The 17,018-nt window shown below is 39.0% G+C and overlaps 1 protein-coding gene across 4 annotated transcripts in view; it reads right to left on the reverse strand.

Moving 5' to 3' along the window:
* Positions 1 to 17,018, reverse strand: part of lrch3 (leucine-rich repeats and calponin homology (CH) domain containing 3) — a 170,952-nt gene that overhangs the window by 10,978 nt on the left and 142,956 nt on the right. For all 4 annotated transcript variants that reach the window (XM_048541803.2, XM_048541802.2, XM_048541801.2 and 1 more), the window contains 5 exons: positions 14,002 to 14,062; positions 12,657 to 12,779; positions 11,237 to 11,352; positions 8,925 to 9,062; positions 6,657 to 6,734 (listed from right to left, as the gene is read on the reverse strand). In XM_048541803.2, coding sequence (XP_048397760.1) covers positions 6,657 to 6,734; positions 8,925 to 9,062; positions 11,237 to 11,352; positions 12,657 to 12,779; positions 14,002 to 14,062 — 516 coding nt within the window. The remainder of the gene's footprint in view (positions 1 to 6,656; positions 6,735 to 8,924; positions 9,063 to 11,236; positions 11,353 to 12,656; positions 12,780 to 14,001; positions 14,063 to 17,018) is intronic.

The raw sequence follows: 17,018 nt of genomic DNA on the forward strand, positions 1-17,018 counted from the left end.
GCGCTAAACCCTTTCTTTTTATATACCCATCCAGAAGCCTTTTAAATGTAATTGTACCAGCCTCCACCACTTCTTTTGGCATCTCATTCCATACATGCACCACCCTCTGCATGAAAATGTTGCCCCTTAGGTTCCTTTTAGATCTTTCCCCTCTCCTCTTAAACCTATATCCTCTAGCTTTGGACTCCTCCACCTTGGGGAAAAAGGCCTTGTCTATTTACCCCATTCATGCCACTCAAGATTTTATGCACTTCTACAAGATTACCCCTCAGCCTTTGAGCTCCAGGTAAAACTGTCCCAGCCTATTCAGCCTCTCCCGTGAGCTCAAAACTTCCAAACTTGGCATCAACCCTGTAAATCGTTTCTGAACCCTTTCAGGTTTCACAACACCCTTCCAAAGTGGGGAGACCAGAACTGCACACAGTATTCCAAAAATAGCCTAACCAATGTCCGGTACAGTCGTAACATGATCTCCCAACTCCTCTACTCAATACAGTGACCAATAAAGGCAAGCACGCGAAATGCCTTCTTCACGAGCCTACCTAACTATGGCTTCACTTCCAGGGAGCTATGAGCCTGCACTCGAAGGTCTCTTTGGTCCGCAATTCTCCCCAGGACCTCACTATTAAGTGTGTCAGTCCTGTTGCGATTTGCCTTTACAAAATGCAGCACCTCACGTTTATCGAAATTAAATTGCATCTGCCACTCCTCAACCCACTGGCCCATCAGCTCAAAATCCCACTGTATTGAGGTAACCTTCTTTGCTCTCCACTACATCTCCAATTTTGGTGTCATCTGCAAACTTACTAACCATACCTATTACGTTACATCTAAAACATTTACATAGATGACGAAGAGCAATGGACCCAGCACCAATCCTGGTGGCATACCACTGATAACAGGCCTCCAGTCAGAAAAACAACGCTCTACTACCACCCACTGTCTTCTACCTTGAAGCCAATTCTGAGTCCAAATGGCTAGTTCTCCCTGTATTCCAAGTGATGCTTGAGAGATGGCGGGCAGATAAAACATTTTATTAGTACCAAGATTAAAAAATGAAGAATTCGAGTTTTGCCACATTTGAACTTAGCTTTTGCATTATATTGAACATTATGTCTATGTTCTAAATTTGTTCTTACACATTATAAATAAGAGAGAACAAGCAGATGTTACAGCTGATGGAAGCTTTCACATATGAAATCTATTCTGATGATACTTTTACGTTTGATTTCTGACAGAAGTGTGAAACTCACAGGGATAGTGATTTGGACAATAGCTAGTTGCAAAGCAAAATATGCACTGGACAGGCCCCCAGCAAAATAACCCTCTATATAGTACACAATAGACACACACGTTCTCATTTGAATATGAAAATAATTTACATTTTCCTGATTTTGCTAATCAATTTTAAACTTGCAGCACATGAGTTAGGCTCACTAAGAACCACAGACTTCAGATTCTAGTGAAATGTTAGGATTTATTTCAAGTAAATAACAACATTGGTAATAAACTATCTTATGAGATCAACGAGATAGCAAGAATTGCAATGCTGGAATCAGAGATAACAAAATGTGGAGCTGGAGGAACTCAGGCCAGGCAGCATCAGCGGAACAGGAAAGCTGAAATTTCGGGTCAGGATCTGAAACATCAGCTTTCCTGTTCCTCTGATCTTGCCTGGCCTGCGGTGTTCCTCCAGCTCCACACTTTGATATCTCTTATTTATGAGGTCAATACTGTCTTTTGTTGCTTATGCTAATATAAACAGGGATTTCGACCAGATCAGTACATATCTTGCAAAAGCCTGAAGGAAAATGAATTTTTTTTCCTTATTCTTTTATGGGATGAGGGCATTGCTTGCTAGGTAGTATTTATTGCCTATCCCTAAATGAGAGTCAACCACATTGCTGTGGGTCTGGAGTCATATACAAGCCAGACCAGGTAAGGATGGCAGCTTCCTTCTCTAAAGGACATTAGCGAACCAGAAGGGTTTTTCTGACGAATGACAATGGATTGATGGTCATCATTAGATTCTTAACTTCAAACTTCAAATTTCACCATCTGCTGTGGTGGGATTCAAACACAGGTCCTCAGAACATTAGAGATAACAAAGTGTGGAGCTGGATGAACACAGCAGGCCAAGCAGCATCTTAGGAGCAGGAAAGCTGACGTTTCGGGCCTAGACCTCAGAACATTATCTGGGTGTCTGAATTAACAACTGTGTGATAATACTACCAAGCCATCACCTCCCCATGTATTACTGAATACATTACTGGGATCTTAGAGAGCGATCTGAAATTCTAAGCCACGGGATCAGTACTTCATGAACATTCTTCATATCCTTTGAGGTATATTACACCATTTTGTTAATGATAAGTTTTAAGCGCAGTTATGTAATGACTGCACTGCATTTCGTCAACTAAATGCATGCTGACAGAGAAGCTTTTACATTTTCAATCAGCATACAGAATTGAGATTTACAGTACCTCTTTCTTATTCATTCATGGCTGTGCTGGTATACCCCCAATGCCAACAGGGAGGGAGTTCCAGCATTTTGATCCAGTGACACTGAAGGTTGAATGATTTATTTCTAAGTCAGGATGGTGAGTGGTTTGGAGGGAAACTTACAGGTGGTGGTGTTCCCATGTCTGCTGCCCTTGTCTTTCTCAACGGTGGTAGCCATGGATTTGGAAAGTGCTATCTAAGGAGTCTTGTCAATTTCTGCAGCACATTTTCTAGATGGTGCAAACAGTGGCTATTTGTATCAGTGATTGGGGCAGTTATTAAGGATGTGGTGCCAACCAAGCTGTTTTGTCCTGGGTGGTGTCAAGCCTCTTGAGGAGAGTATTCCATCACATTCCTGACTTGTGCCTTGTAGGTAGTGGACAGGCATTGGGAATCTCCATTCTAATCAAAAAGTTATTCACTGCAGTATTCGTAGACTCTGACCTGATCTTATACTGACAGTATTTATATGATTGTTCTAGTTCAACTTCTGGTCAATGGTAACAACCAGGATTTGGACAGTGGATATTTCGAACATCGAACAGTACAGTACAGTACAGGCCCTTTGGCCCACGATGTTGTGCCAAAGTTTTACCCAAAACCCAAGGTCTATCTAATGTCCACCACTACCTTATATGATCATCCGTATGCTGATCAAATAGCTGCTTAAAAGCCCCTAATGAGGCCAACTCCACTCCCCTCTCTGGCAATGCATTCCACACCCTGACCATTTTCTGAGTAAAGAACCTACCTCTGACGTCTCCCCTACATCTACCTCCACTCACTTTAAAACCATATCCCCCTGTAAAAGCTACCTCCACCCTCGGAAAAAGTCTCTGACTGTCTACTCTATCTATATCTCTGAGCACTTTGAACACCTCTATCAAGTTACCGCTCATCCTCCGTCGTTCTAAGGAGAAAAGCCCTAGCTCTCTCAACCTTTCCTCGTTAAGATCTTCCCTCCATTCCTGGCAACATCCTGGTAAATCTCCTCTGTACCTTTTAGACCATAAGACACAGGAATGGAAGAAAGGTCATTTGGCCCATAGAGTCCTCTCCACCATTTAATCACGGCTGATGGGCTTTTCTACTCCACTTACCCACACTCTTTTCTAACGCTTCCACATCTTTCCTGTAATGAGGTAACCAGAACTGGACACAATACTCCAGATGCGGCCAAGGCGTTTGTATAGCTTGAGCATAACTTCACGGTTCTTGAACTCAATCGCTCTATTAACGGAAGCTAACACACCATACGCCTTCTTAATACCTCTATCTACCTGGGTGGCAGCTCTCAGGGAATTGTGAACATGAACCCCAAGATTCCTCTGCTCCTCCACACTGCCAAGAATCTTTCCATTAACGGTATAACGGTTTGTCCTTCCAAAATGAATCACCTCACACTTTTCAGGGTTAAACGCCATCTGCCACTTCTCAGCTCAGCTCTGCATTCTATCAATGTCCCTCTGCAACCTAGAACAGCCCTCCACACTATCCACAACGTGGCCCACCTTTGTATCATCCGCAAACTTGCTAATTCACCCTTCCACTCCTTCATCCAAATCATTAACAAAAATCACAAGTAGAAGAGGACCCAGACCAGATCCTTGTGGTACACCACTTATAACTGAGCACCATGTTGAATGTTTTCTGTCCACTACCACCTTTATCTTCTAAGGGTCAGCCAATTCTGAATCCAATCTGCCAAATTTCCCTCTATCCCATGCCTCCTTACCTTCTGCACGAGCCTACCATGGGGAACCTTTTCAAATGCCTTTCTTAAATCCATGTACACCACATCCACTGCTCCACCTTCATCCACGTGTTTGGTGACCTCTTCCAAGATTGCAATAAGGTTTGAGAGGCATGATCTACCCCTCAAGTCCATGCTACCACAAATCAAACTGTGCCTTTCCAAATGATTATAAATTCTGTCTCTCACAGCCTTTTCCAATAATTTGCCCACCACTGAGGTAAGACTAACTGGCCTGTAATTTCCGGGGTTATTCCTGTTCCCTTTTTTGAACAAGGGAATGGCGTTTGCCTCTTGCCAATCTTCCGGCACTGTACCGGACAGTGAGGATGAAAAGATCATCGCCAAAGGCCCTGCAATCTCGCCCCTCACTTCCCACAGAATCCTTGAATAAATCTCATCAGGCCCAGGGGACTTCTCTATCTCCAACTTCCTCAGAATTCCTAGCACATCATCTTGACTAACATCAACCTCCTCCAGTCTACCTGCCTGTTTCACAACGTCCTCCTCTACAACTAGGTCCCTCTCAGTTGTGAATACTGAAGAAAAGTATTCCTTCTCCCATCTCTTTAGGCTCTGTGCACAAATTCCCTTTATAGTCCTTGATCGACCCTGCACAATTTTGCGACTGCAATGCCACTGATTGCTGGAGAAAAGGGGGTAAATTTTCCCTTTTAGGAAATGGTCATTGCCTGGCACTTGCTTGTCACTTGTCAGCCAAAGCTTGGATACTGTCGAGGTCTTGCTACATTTGGATACGGATCGTTTCAGTAATGGGCTTTCATCGTATTGTGAGCATTACTTGACACATAATATGTATTCAACACCTATTCAATTGCTCAAGATTTGCTAGGGCTTTGTCTACACTGACTAAGGATATGCAGTTGTTTTATTCCAAGAGGGGTATCAGCAGCAAAACAGGATAGTAATGGATAAGCATGTAAATTAAAACAATAATTCATATGAAATGGTTGCAACATATAGCTCTTGACACGATTCTTGGTCTAAAGTGCTCTACTGTCTCAGCTAAAGCAGGTTGTATATGTGAGAAGTTTCTCATTTGACAGAAGCTACGTTCAATATGCTTTCATATCCAAATACATATCAAAAAGATCACAGAAAGCAAGAACATAATGATTTGGTCCAGACACAGTCAAACTGTATTAAATTATAACTTGTGAGAGGATTGAAAACTTCTTCCGCACACGCAGGCATGAATCTAGCTAAAAGATTCCTCCGGTTACCAGCCTTAAAACAGAGATACAATCAGCCATATAACCGATTTCATAGAACATAAAATGAAAATTTGATGGCTGACCAAAGCCACAAAAAAAATAGAATATTGAAGAAAAAAAATCAAAAAGGTTAAAAATTCAATTTTAGATTCCACAGTGCATATCAATACTAGTTTCAGAATTCTGTTGCACAGCTTCAGAAGTGCTTGGCTGTAAGCATTTTTTAGACGAAGACTTATTATAGCATAGTTAATGCCTCAAGTTTCTTTCTTTTGTAAAATCCCAAAACTCAAGCAAAGATCCTGGAAAACAATGTAGTTAAAAACACAATTTGACATTCAATCTCTTTAAACCAATATTTCAATTATGAATAGATTTAACTACACACCATCAACTGCAAACATTCTTGAATCAAATTAAACGGAATTTACTTAAATGACTCAATTAAATCTGCAGTTCTGGTCATAATGGCCAAATTAAAGCTTAACATCAAACATTAATTGGATGGGGTGGTAGTGATGGCAGTGTTGATGTTAGGAGACACTGGTTGTAATGCTCAGTTTAGTTAGCTGTTCAGCACTGAGTTACATGAGAAATCATTCTTGTGCTCTTCCACTGTGCTGCTAAAACCCCTAGAATCAGGAATGGGGAAATCTTGAATTGAGTTATATAAAGCTGCATAATTGAGGAGGTTGCCAAAGTATGGGAAGGTCCATTTTCAGAACAAAAGCATTGGGAACTGGAGCTGTGCAGATTCAATAGCTTGGAATTATTAGAGATGGAGCACTTGCCATTAGTGGAGGTGGTAGAAAAGAATACAGGCTGGAGCGCTTGGTAGGAAAACAGCATGAAGCTGCAGTCACTGAGCTAAGTTATGACAGTGAGGGGACCACAGGCAGAGTGGTAAATGGGGTAAAGAACGAGCAGAGAGAATGAAAAACTTCAGTTCAATAACAGTGAAAAAAGAAGCTTGCATTTCATATACATCAGTTATAAATCTTGTTTCAAAGACTGGGCTACTCCATGTTGTCATGTACTTTGTTGTGTGCGTGCCAAATCAATGTTAAAGCCTCAATACAATAATGCATTTAATCATGCAGTAGCAATGATACAAGATTTTTAATACTGATATAGAATAGACCACTGTAATATTGAAGGGTACAGACCTGTGGTACACCAATTCTCTTACAAGCATCCAGGAAATTCTCCACATTTCGTCTGCATTTTGCCATGGTCAGTTTGGGCTACAACCAGAAACAAAACAGGCAAGTGCAACTCAGAAGAAATAAGGAAATTCATTACAGAGTTAATCCAAAAACTCAATCAATCCTTGCAATTATAAATACATAGGAATCAGCAAAGCAGTTATCATCATGAACTGACCTCAATAAATTTGAGATATTAGCTTAGCTTCTTTGATCTTGCAGCTGGCATCCCATTTGCAAATAGTTAGAAAAACCAAATAGAAATGTTTCACTTTGACACAAAAAGCTTCCATAAGTATGTAAATAAAAAGAGAAGGGTGAAATTTGGTGCTTTATGGGATAAAAATGGCAAGGTAATAATGGGAAACTCAAGTGGCAGAAGCACTGAACCAATATTTGGTCTCGGTTTTTACAGTGGAGGATAATAATTTCTTCACAAAAACTGCAGTTACTACAAAGAAACTTGGTGAAATTACTACAACTAGGAAGGCGGCATTAATTAAACTGATGGGATTAAAGGCAGCTAAATCCCTGGGGCCTGATGACCTGCATGCCAGAGTGTTAAAGGCGGTGGCAGCAGAGATAGTGGATGCATTAGTTATGATTTTACAAACTTCCCTGTACTTTAGAAAGGTATCACTGGATTAGAAACAGGCTAATGTGACACCCTTATTCAAAAAAAGAAGATACGTAAAAAACGCGGACAGAAATCAGTTAACATTTCGGATCCAGTGGTCCTTCCTCAGATTCTGAAGAATCTGATCTCAAGATTTCTGTCTGCATATGCTGCCAGACTTGCAGAGCTTTTCCAGCAATTTCTATTTTTGTCTCCGATTTACAGCATTCACAGTTCTTTCGGTTTTTATTTAAATCTCGTTTCTGCATGAGTTCTTCAGGGTAGTGTCCTAGATCTAAGTATTTTCAGCTGCTTCGTCAATGATCTTCGCTCTATCGTAAAGCCAGAGTGGGGCTGTTTGCCGATGACTGCACGATGTTCAGTGCCACTGTCTGCATATGCTGCCAGACCTACTGCGCTTTTCCTGCAGAGATGTCTTGGAACTGAGATGACCGACCTTCAACAATCACAACCTCTTCTTCTGTAGCAAGTATGACTCCAACCAGTGAAGTCTGTCCTGAGCTCCACTGATTCCAATATAACTAGGGCTCCGTGATGCCATTCTCGGCTGAATGCTGCCTTGACGTTAAGGGCTGTCTCGCTAATCTCATCTAGAGAATTCAGCTCTTTTCTCTACTTTTGAATTAAAGTTGTAATAAGCTGAGTGGGCCTGGAGGACCACAAACTTGCCTTCTGTGAGAAGGTAATGCTAAATGCTGAACGGGTGCATGATCGCGCCGTTTATAACACCTTCCATCGTATCAATACTCAAGAGGAGACTGATGGGAAGGTAATGGACCTGGTTGGATTTGTCTTGTTTTTTTGTTTGTGTACAGGACAGTCAAGACTTGTTCCTGGGGTGATGGGATTCTCCTATAAAGAGATAGTGAGCAAACTAGGCCAGTGTTCTCTAAAGTTTCAAAGGGCAAGAGGTGATCTCATTGAAACCTTCAAAATAATTCAAAAGTGAATGCAGATAAACTCCTGACTGGAGAGTTAAGAATCAGGGGCTTCAATTTAAAACTAAGGGGGAATGCTATTGTGGATTAAGATGAGGAGAAATTCTTTTTACTCAAAGGGAAGCACCTGTTCAGCATTCAGCATTCTCACTGAAGGCAAGTTTGTGGTCTGCCAGGCCCACTCAGCTTATTTCAGCTTTGATTCAAACATGGACAAAGACGTGAATTGGCATTCACTGAACCAGAGGCTGTGGAAGTTCAATCTTTCAGTGTATTTGAAGTAGAGATTGGTAAATATTTGATTAGCAATGCCAAAAAGGGTTCAGACAATAATGTATTTAAAAAGTTTTATCAACCGTGACCACGTGAAATGTCGGAACAGGCTTGACAGGCTGAATAGCCTACTCTGTTTCTATGTTCATACACCACATGGATTGCAGCTGTTCAAACAGACGGACATCACAATCTACTTCAAGGCAATTAGGGAATAAATGCTGACCTAACTGGCGATACCCACATTCCGTGAATGAACAAAAAAAATCACTTATCAATGATACCAGTGTCAGGTTGCAAATATTACACATCCTTCCCAAAAGGGAAATGTTCAGCATTAACATTGCAATTTTTAATAGCATCAGAACTCAGAATACTCACCACAGCTGGAGATGGCACATGTATACTGGGCACAGACCGTGGTCTCACATGATTAGCCAGATGACAGAGGACAACACCATCTGTTAGTGCTGTTCCAAGATCACTTGGGAGAGAAATCTTTAACCGTGTTTCAATGTTCTGAAAAGTCAACCGGTGAGAAACATATAACTATTCGGTCACAGACAAATATGTTTATTGGCAGTGGAGGGGACAGCTAGGTGAAGAATTGATGTTTCAGATCTGGAACTTGTGGATGAATTCAAAACAGAATTTATGGAGAGTGGAGAGGAAAAACTGGTGAGTTTCTAACCTTATGAATGATTGTCATGTCAAAATAGGATGTTATGGTTATAACAGAAACCTGAATCAAAGAATGGTAGGCTTGGGAACTAAATATTCCTGAATACAAGGTGTTCAAGAAAAACAGCAATGTTGGTCCAGGAATACAGCACGTGCAAAACTTAGTAATGTAAAACATTGGATATAATTCTGCAATTGGACAATATCTGCTGGATAATCTCAAGAGTGTGAAGAATTATGTTGACACTGGAGGAATTAAACAAGTAATCTGCATCTGCCTTTACAAAGGAAGATGATAGTGTGAAGCTCATGGTGAAAAGGAAAGTAGTTATGACATCTGGAAAATTTAAAATTGGTAAGGAAGTATTGGGCAGATTGCCTGTGCTTAAAAATGTATGATACTAGGACCAGATAAGATGCATCCAAAGAGACTGAGGAAAGTGAGAATGGAATTTGTGGTAGTACTGGCCATTACTTTCTAGTCTTCTTTAGACAGGGGATTAGTGCTGGAGAATTGCACATATTTGACCTCTTGTTTAAATATGGATGTAAAGATAAACTCAGCACCTGTAGGCCAGTCAGTTTAACTTCAGTGGTGGCGAAACTTGCAGTAACAATAATTTTAGACACAATTAGTAGTCACAAGGACAAATTTGGTTAATTAAGGAAATGCACACTGATTTGTTACAGGAAAACTGCATTTGAATAATTTGGAGTTTTTTGAGAAGGTTAATGTGGCATACATGAACTTCCAAATGCATGTGATACAGTGTTACATAGCAGACATGTGAGCAAAGTTATAGTTCATGAAATAAAATACAACAGTAGCAATGTAGACACAAAACTGGCTGAATGACAGGAAATAGACAGCAGAAGTCAATGAGTGTCTTTCACTTCACAGTGGAAAGCCCCAGGATCAATGATAAGTCTCTTGTTCTTCTTATATATTGATGACTGAGACCTTGGCGTATTGCGCACAAATGAAAAATTTCAGCCTGATAGAAAACTTGACAATTTTGTGAACTGTGAAGAGCATTGCATACAACTTCAAAGGGGCACTGACAAGTTAGTGGAAGAGGTGGATATGTAGCAGATAAAGTTTAATGTGGAGAAAGATGAAATGATTCATTTCAATAGAAAGAACATGGTGAGACAATGTAAAATAAAGAGTACAACTATAAATATGGTGCAGGGACAAAGGGAACTAGGTATATATGTGAACAAGCCACTGAAGGTGGCAGGACAGGTTGAGAAAGTATATACTAGCTTTGGCTCTATTAGAAGCAGCATACAGTACAGTGCAACATTATCTCGGCCTCAGCAGGATTACTGCATTCAGTTCGGAGCGTCATACATTTGGAAAGATGTGAAGACATTGAGAGAGTATAGAAACGATTCATAAGAATGATTCCAGGGATAGGGAACTTTAGTTTGCAAAGTACAATGGCAAAGTTGAGACTGTTCTTCTTGAAAAACACAGACTGATTTGATAGATACCTCACATTTTGAAGGGTCTGGACAAAGTAGATAGGAGAAACAGCTGTCACGTAAGAAAGAAATTACATGGCACAGATTTTAAGTAATCAGCGAAAGGTGACATTAGGCAAAAGATTTTCACACAATGTGTAGGTAAAAACAAATGCACAGCTTAAGAGTGGGGTGGAGGCAAGTTCAATTGAGGCAGTAAAAAGGTAATTAGGTTGTTTTCTGAAAATGTAGAACATACAAAGTTACAAGGAAGGGGTTGGGAAATGGCATGAGATGAGTTGCTAATTTGGAAAGCTGTAGCAGACATAATGGGCAGAATTGCCTTCTTCTGAATTGTAACAATTCCGTACACAGACTGGTAAAATAAAGTAAGTTCAAGATGTTGCCACAGAGTAAAGATGCAGCAAGTTAGTAACTTCACATTCCACAAATAGTACATTTAATACATCCTTCATGGACTTTTTTTACACTCAGTCTATGCAACGATGCTTCTGTTTTGATGAGCAAGCAAACAACTAGATAACCTTCCGTAGCTGCTGCAAGACTTTCTGTTCATCGTCACATTGCTTCTGGTTCTGCAATGTCAAGGTGTCTCCAGAGTCCTGGCTAGGGAGAACAGAGGAGGAGGAAGAATTTCCATCTAAAGATACAAAAGACAAATTTTGCATCAATACATATTATGACAGGAACATTTCTGTCAATATGTTAACATCATTATTGTACTTTTTTTGTTACAACCTTATTTAAGATTTAGTGGAATAACATCTCGTGGTAACATATGATCCCTACACGTCAGCCGAGACCATTTTATCATTGATAAATCAAGTAATTAAGAGTCAATCAGAAAAGAAAGTTGTATGCTGAATAATTAGAAGTAATGTACAAAGTGGCTTCTACTTCTTTTCTTCAATGTTGTCTTTCTGGAAGACACTTAGCTGCTCAAAGTGGCACAGTTTCACGATGCCAAATTCCTTGTACATCACCCAAGGAATCATTAGCATGAATCATCAGAAGAGTGGATAGGTCGTAGGTGGGTCATCTGTCTAACACTTTTTAAATTCTGACATCCATACAGATTCATTTTCAGCAGGGATTATCAAATGTGTAATGATCTGAAGCAAAATATGAGACTATTTTCCATCCCCAATCTGGTACACTGATGTCCGATGCACTATCCACATTGTGTTCAGAGATCTGCTGAGATTAGCATAGCCTGGGGATCAGATGCACGTAATCTTAGGCTGTTTGATTCATAAAACTGTACTAAGCCATCAAAATTGTCAAGTTGACATATTAATCCAACTAGCTTGAATTTTTATAGTGTCTTTAACATTAAAAAATGCCCAGACACTTCAGAGGCATCTTGAGAATGTTGGATACGGAGGTCATGAAGTTGATACGAACAGCCATGGTTCAAAGCTTGGTAGAAAAGATAGATTTATGGAAGGATCTTGAAAGGAAAAGGTGGGAACTGGAGAGATTTAGGAAGGAAATGTGAAAATTTGAGCTGCCAATAGTTTCGACATATTTATAAAAGAAAAAGAAAAAGACATTTTAGAACACGAATGAGCATGGAGTTTTTGTTGCTTATATTAAGATAAACACTTATAACCATAAATAATAAAAAGCCCTGTGACTATCAGATTCAAATATTACAGGCACAGTAACTACTAATACACTGCTTCAAGTTTAAACTCAATTTTTATCGTGCCTTTTTTTAAACACTAAAATTGAGGCAACACTAAAAAGAGCCAAAGTAAGTGTTTACTTTCAGCATCATTTTTTGCCAATGCCTATCTTCCTTGTAAGGTGCTGGTAGCACATTATAAATACTGCACAAAGTTACATAGAGATAAACACTTCAGTGACAAATCATTGTTGATAAACCCTGGTTCTAATGCCATAATTGGATAATGTAACATTCCACTTTCATGTCCAACATACCTTTTATCATCTCATCTCTTATGGTCGCTCTCAATAGGAAATTCTCAAGCCGCTGAGTATGTGTGGGCTGTTTGTAAGAGTGGGGAGAAGAACCAGGATAAGGAGGAACAGACTGGACTGCAGCTGGAGATAAGAATGTAAAAATGAGCAGAATTTAATGGCCAGTTTCAGCAAAGAGTTAATGAACAAGCAGTAGAAGCAAGGAACAGAGATAGAAATGAGAAAAACAAATATTAAAATGGGCAAAAATCAAACAATACAATCATGCTGCAATATTAAGATAGTAGAAAATGATCTGGTGCAGAAAGGATGGTTTAGTTTCAAAATGATGGCAATGGTGAAAAGATAGGTTTTTTTAATTTCACTACTAACATAACATTTTGAATGCAGAAAAAGGTAACTTGTTTCCTCCAAATGTCGACAAACCTGTTGTGCATTTGCTCGTTTTGATTTATATGTCAAGTGTTATTGTTATTATGTAATGAGGAGAGTTGGGAATATAACATGGGACTATTTTGTGGAATAGATCAAACACAGCCAGGTTTGTAAAGTTGCAGCTATTTGGGACCTGGTCTGAAAAGGTGACTGTACAATGTTTTCCTCTCCTTCTGTCCGGAAGGCAGTGAATTCTGGTATGCTGCTCCATAAGGACAACGTCATACATTAAGGGTTTTTTCCCCCCAGTGGTGACTCAAAACAGGAAGTTGTGCAGGCTTTTTGACAGAAGGAATCTTCACTTGAGCAGGAATAACAGGTGAATGTGACCCTTAAATCATTTACAAGAAACATGGGATATGACAAAAGGTCAGGGCTGATGTGACTTTCCTTTAAACCAAAAATATTGATACAAATTACAGCACAGTAATTTGAGCCCAAATTCAAAAAAGCAAATTCATTGCAGATTAAGAACGGAAATCGTTTGTTATACTTATTTGTTATGTATACTTTCCCTCAGGAAGCCATTGGGAAAATCTAAATTTGTAAACTTCCATCAGCACAGTGCCATTTCACCAGCTTTCTATTTGGAGGAATTTAACCAGCTATTGTGGATTTCCAAAGGTAGAGGTTTGTGACTACATTACTGCAGGGGATTCAGTACTTTCTGAATATGCGCCACATCAGATCCATTGCATATTTTAAAAGCCACCCCATGCCATATTTTTGCTGACTGCAAAATTTCATCACATCATTGAAATCCGACCCCAGAATTAAGATTTACCACGCAAGAACATTATTTCATTCTTTGATAAAAGGTCAAAAAACATTTCATGGCATCACCTAGAGAAATACAACAGACACAAACAAATAACATTGATGGAACATGTTACAATTAGCTGCCTCTTACCCATATTGATAGATGATTGGGTAACAGAAGCACATGGTGACACAGGCTGTCTTTCTTCATTCTACAAGAAAGAAAATCAAGATCCTTTACAGTAGCAGATAAGCTACCCTTGAGAATTAGAAATAAGAAATGTGAAGCAAATTCTCAAATATTGTTTGCAATAGAACAGCAAAACATGGGGGGGGGGGGGGGAAATCATCTTTCTGTAAAATATCTTGCTTCCTCTTCAAGACCAAAGCACATAAATACCATTTTTTGTTCCTTCAGGCCAAAGTAAAATCGGTAAAGTTATCAACAAGGGATCATTAAAAATTGTAAAAATGTTTGAATTAGATAAATATCACGGTTCAGTTAGAAAAACAATGAAGTAAAACAGGGAAGACAATCTGTAAGGGTCTTTAAGAAGACCAATTTTGTCTCAGTCCAACAGCTGAAATCAAAGCTGATCTGCTAATGTAATATAATTGAAATTCCAATGAAATTAGAATTCACGTCAATTAAAACTATGCTTTTGTACATCATAATTCTTTTATGTAGACATACCAGTGGTATAACAGTGAAGCATTCAAACCAGGCTAGCCTTAGCTTTTATCCTCAGATGTTAAGCAACTTGGACTGCAGGAAGCAAGGGTCAGCCAGGTTTCTCACAAGTGCTGGACAAAAAGGTGCACATATTGGGTGGGCAAGAGAAAATAAGGGCTCTGTAAAGGCAACTAGAGTCTGATAAGAATCGCTGGGTAAGCTTACATTCAAAGAATAGACATGAGTCAGGTATTTTAAACAAGCATCAGAACCCTAAGAACGAACTTTAAGTTGATACATTAAGAAAAATAAGGAAATTGTGTCAGAAAATACCAACCACACTCTGCTGAGTGCAAACTGTGCCAATTCCTACCCAAACTTTTATCACTGCCCAAAAGTGAAAACACTATGACATCTCAAAGTGCTACTCCAACTGAGCCTGATTTACAGCAAAGGTGAAAGATCTTTTGACTTGTGTAACTCAATGATGCATATCTTTACTTGGGTCTCAAAGCCAGTGCTACTTAGTTCGGTCTCAAATACAGACTTTTCATTTTCTTGAAAGGATATTTCTATTTCAGTTTATAACAGATAATTAAAATAGTTAAATATCCTTGAAAAGTAGATTTTGTGGAATATTAAGGCCCATAGTGAGCAACAACGTGGCAACAGCTACTTTGCTATGAACTGAAATAATAATATGTAGGTGTGAAGCTATTGGCATTGAGCAATGTCAGTGAGGAATTCTTAAGCTTCTGATGGCAATATTGAAAAACCATAACCATGCATTTAGGTAAAATGCTTATGTGGGGACAGGATTCAATAGGGAGAAGCTGCGGGGTGGGACCAAGGCCTTCATTGCCTCTACGTTACCGACCCTAAGGGCCTCCTTGTGCTGTAAGCAACTGAACCAATGAATGAAATTCTCTTAATGATATCTATGAGGTCCTTAAATAAGACTTTGATGTAACATCTCTTTAATTGCGATAAAATATATGGACATTAACAATGTCTATGTTAAATTATATCTTTGGATTAACATGGTCCAGGTCAATCCATAATTTTTTTTAAGGAGCATTTAAACAGGTTAAGCATTCTACAAATGATGTAATTGCAAACAATTACCAAAGAAAGAGTCAAGTAAAAAATTAATCAGTAATAAAATGACAATGAGTTTTCTTTCAACGATGATGATAAGATGAAGGGCCAAAACTCTTCACTAAGACTGCTGCAAATTAAAAGACATTGGCAGGAAGATTAAACAAATCATTTAGCTACATTTTGGAGTAGATCTGTTAGCTACGTTTACAGAATAGCAAACTTCATCTATAAAACCCTCTAGCAAGAAGGGAAGATAAAGGAATTGTATTTTCGGATGATTTACACAATCACAAGTTTTCTTCAAATATCAAACAGAAAGACATTCCCCCACATTATTATATGCTAATGTTCCATCTCAAATTAAGAAACAAACAGCTTTTAAAATGATTTTAAACTAAAGGCATGAACAAATATACTCAAAATAAGCACGTGCATCAGATAAGTTTCATCCAAACCATAACCTGACTATAGTTGTGCTCGAACTGAATGAACTACATTCTGCATACTTAAAATAGAAGCAACTTCAGAATGATCATTTTCAGAGAACAGGCTTTGCGCCTAAACATCAAATAGTTTTAAAGCAAAGTGTTTCAGTATTTTATTACCAACAGACAATAATGGGTTGAAATCAAGAGTCAGCTTCTTCAGCTTATTCTTCTGACCTCCCATGTGGAATACTTTGGTTGCCTTTCACATACTATGTAGGTATTTCAAATTCAACTATATCATCGATCACTTATTTCCATTTGTATCTTTTTCTTGCTTCTTTCAAATTTGGTTGTGCAGTCTTGGCTGCTCACTTGGGGTTTCTCGATAAATGTAATGAAGATAAACTGATTATTTGGGTCAAGGTTCCATTATAACCAAAATGGATGAATGATACAATTTTTTTGATTGTTTTTATTTTTGAATTGAACATCCTTTCCCTGGCTTCATGTTGTTATCATTGTCAACATCCATTGGCTTTTTTCCAGACTTTCATTCCACATGCTTTTCTCTCTCATTCTGCCATCCCTTCACCATCAAGATAGCTATCAACCCAAAACTGATGAGCTGCTTGGTTAATAACCAATTAACTACTGGCTGCAAAAATTACACTGTGGCAAATTGACGACAGCAGTATTTCCTGTCACTAAGTTGGCACTCTTCAGTCAATTTGAGCTGCCACAAGTGGGTCAGACTGTAAATAACTTTCTATTGAGGCAAATGATCTCAAGTGGGAGAAAGACCTTTAATTACTTCGTTAACTGGAAGATGGCTGTGCTCCACATAGAGCACAAATATAATAAATCAACATTGATTATCATTCGCCCTAGATTCTGGCCTTTTTCAAAGGTAACTTCTAAACTTCAATTTCAAGAACGGAAGTTAATTCTTCCTGAAACAGAGCAATT

The sequence above is a fragment of the Stegostoma tigrinum genome, chromosome 14, assembly GCF_030684315.1.
Source record: "Stegostoma tigrinum isolate sSteTig4 chromosome 14, sSteTig4.hap1, whole genome shotgun sequence".
NCBI classification, from domain to species: Eukaryota; Metazoa; Chordata; class Chondrichthyes; order Orectolobiformes; family Stegostomatidae; genus Stegostoma; species Stegostoma tigrinum.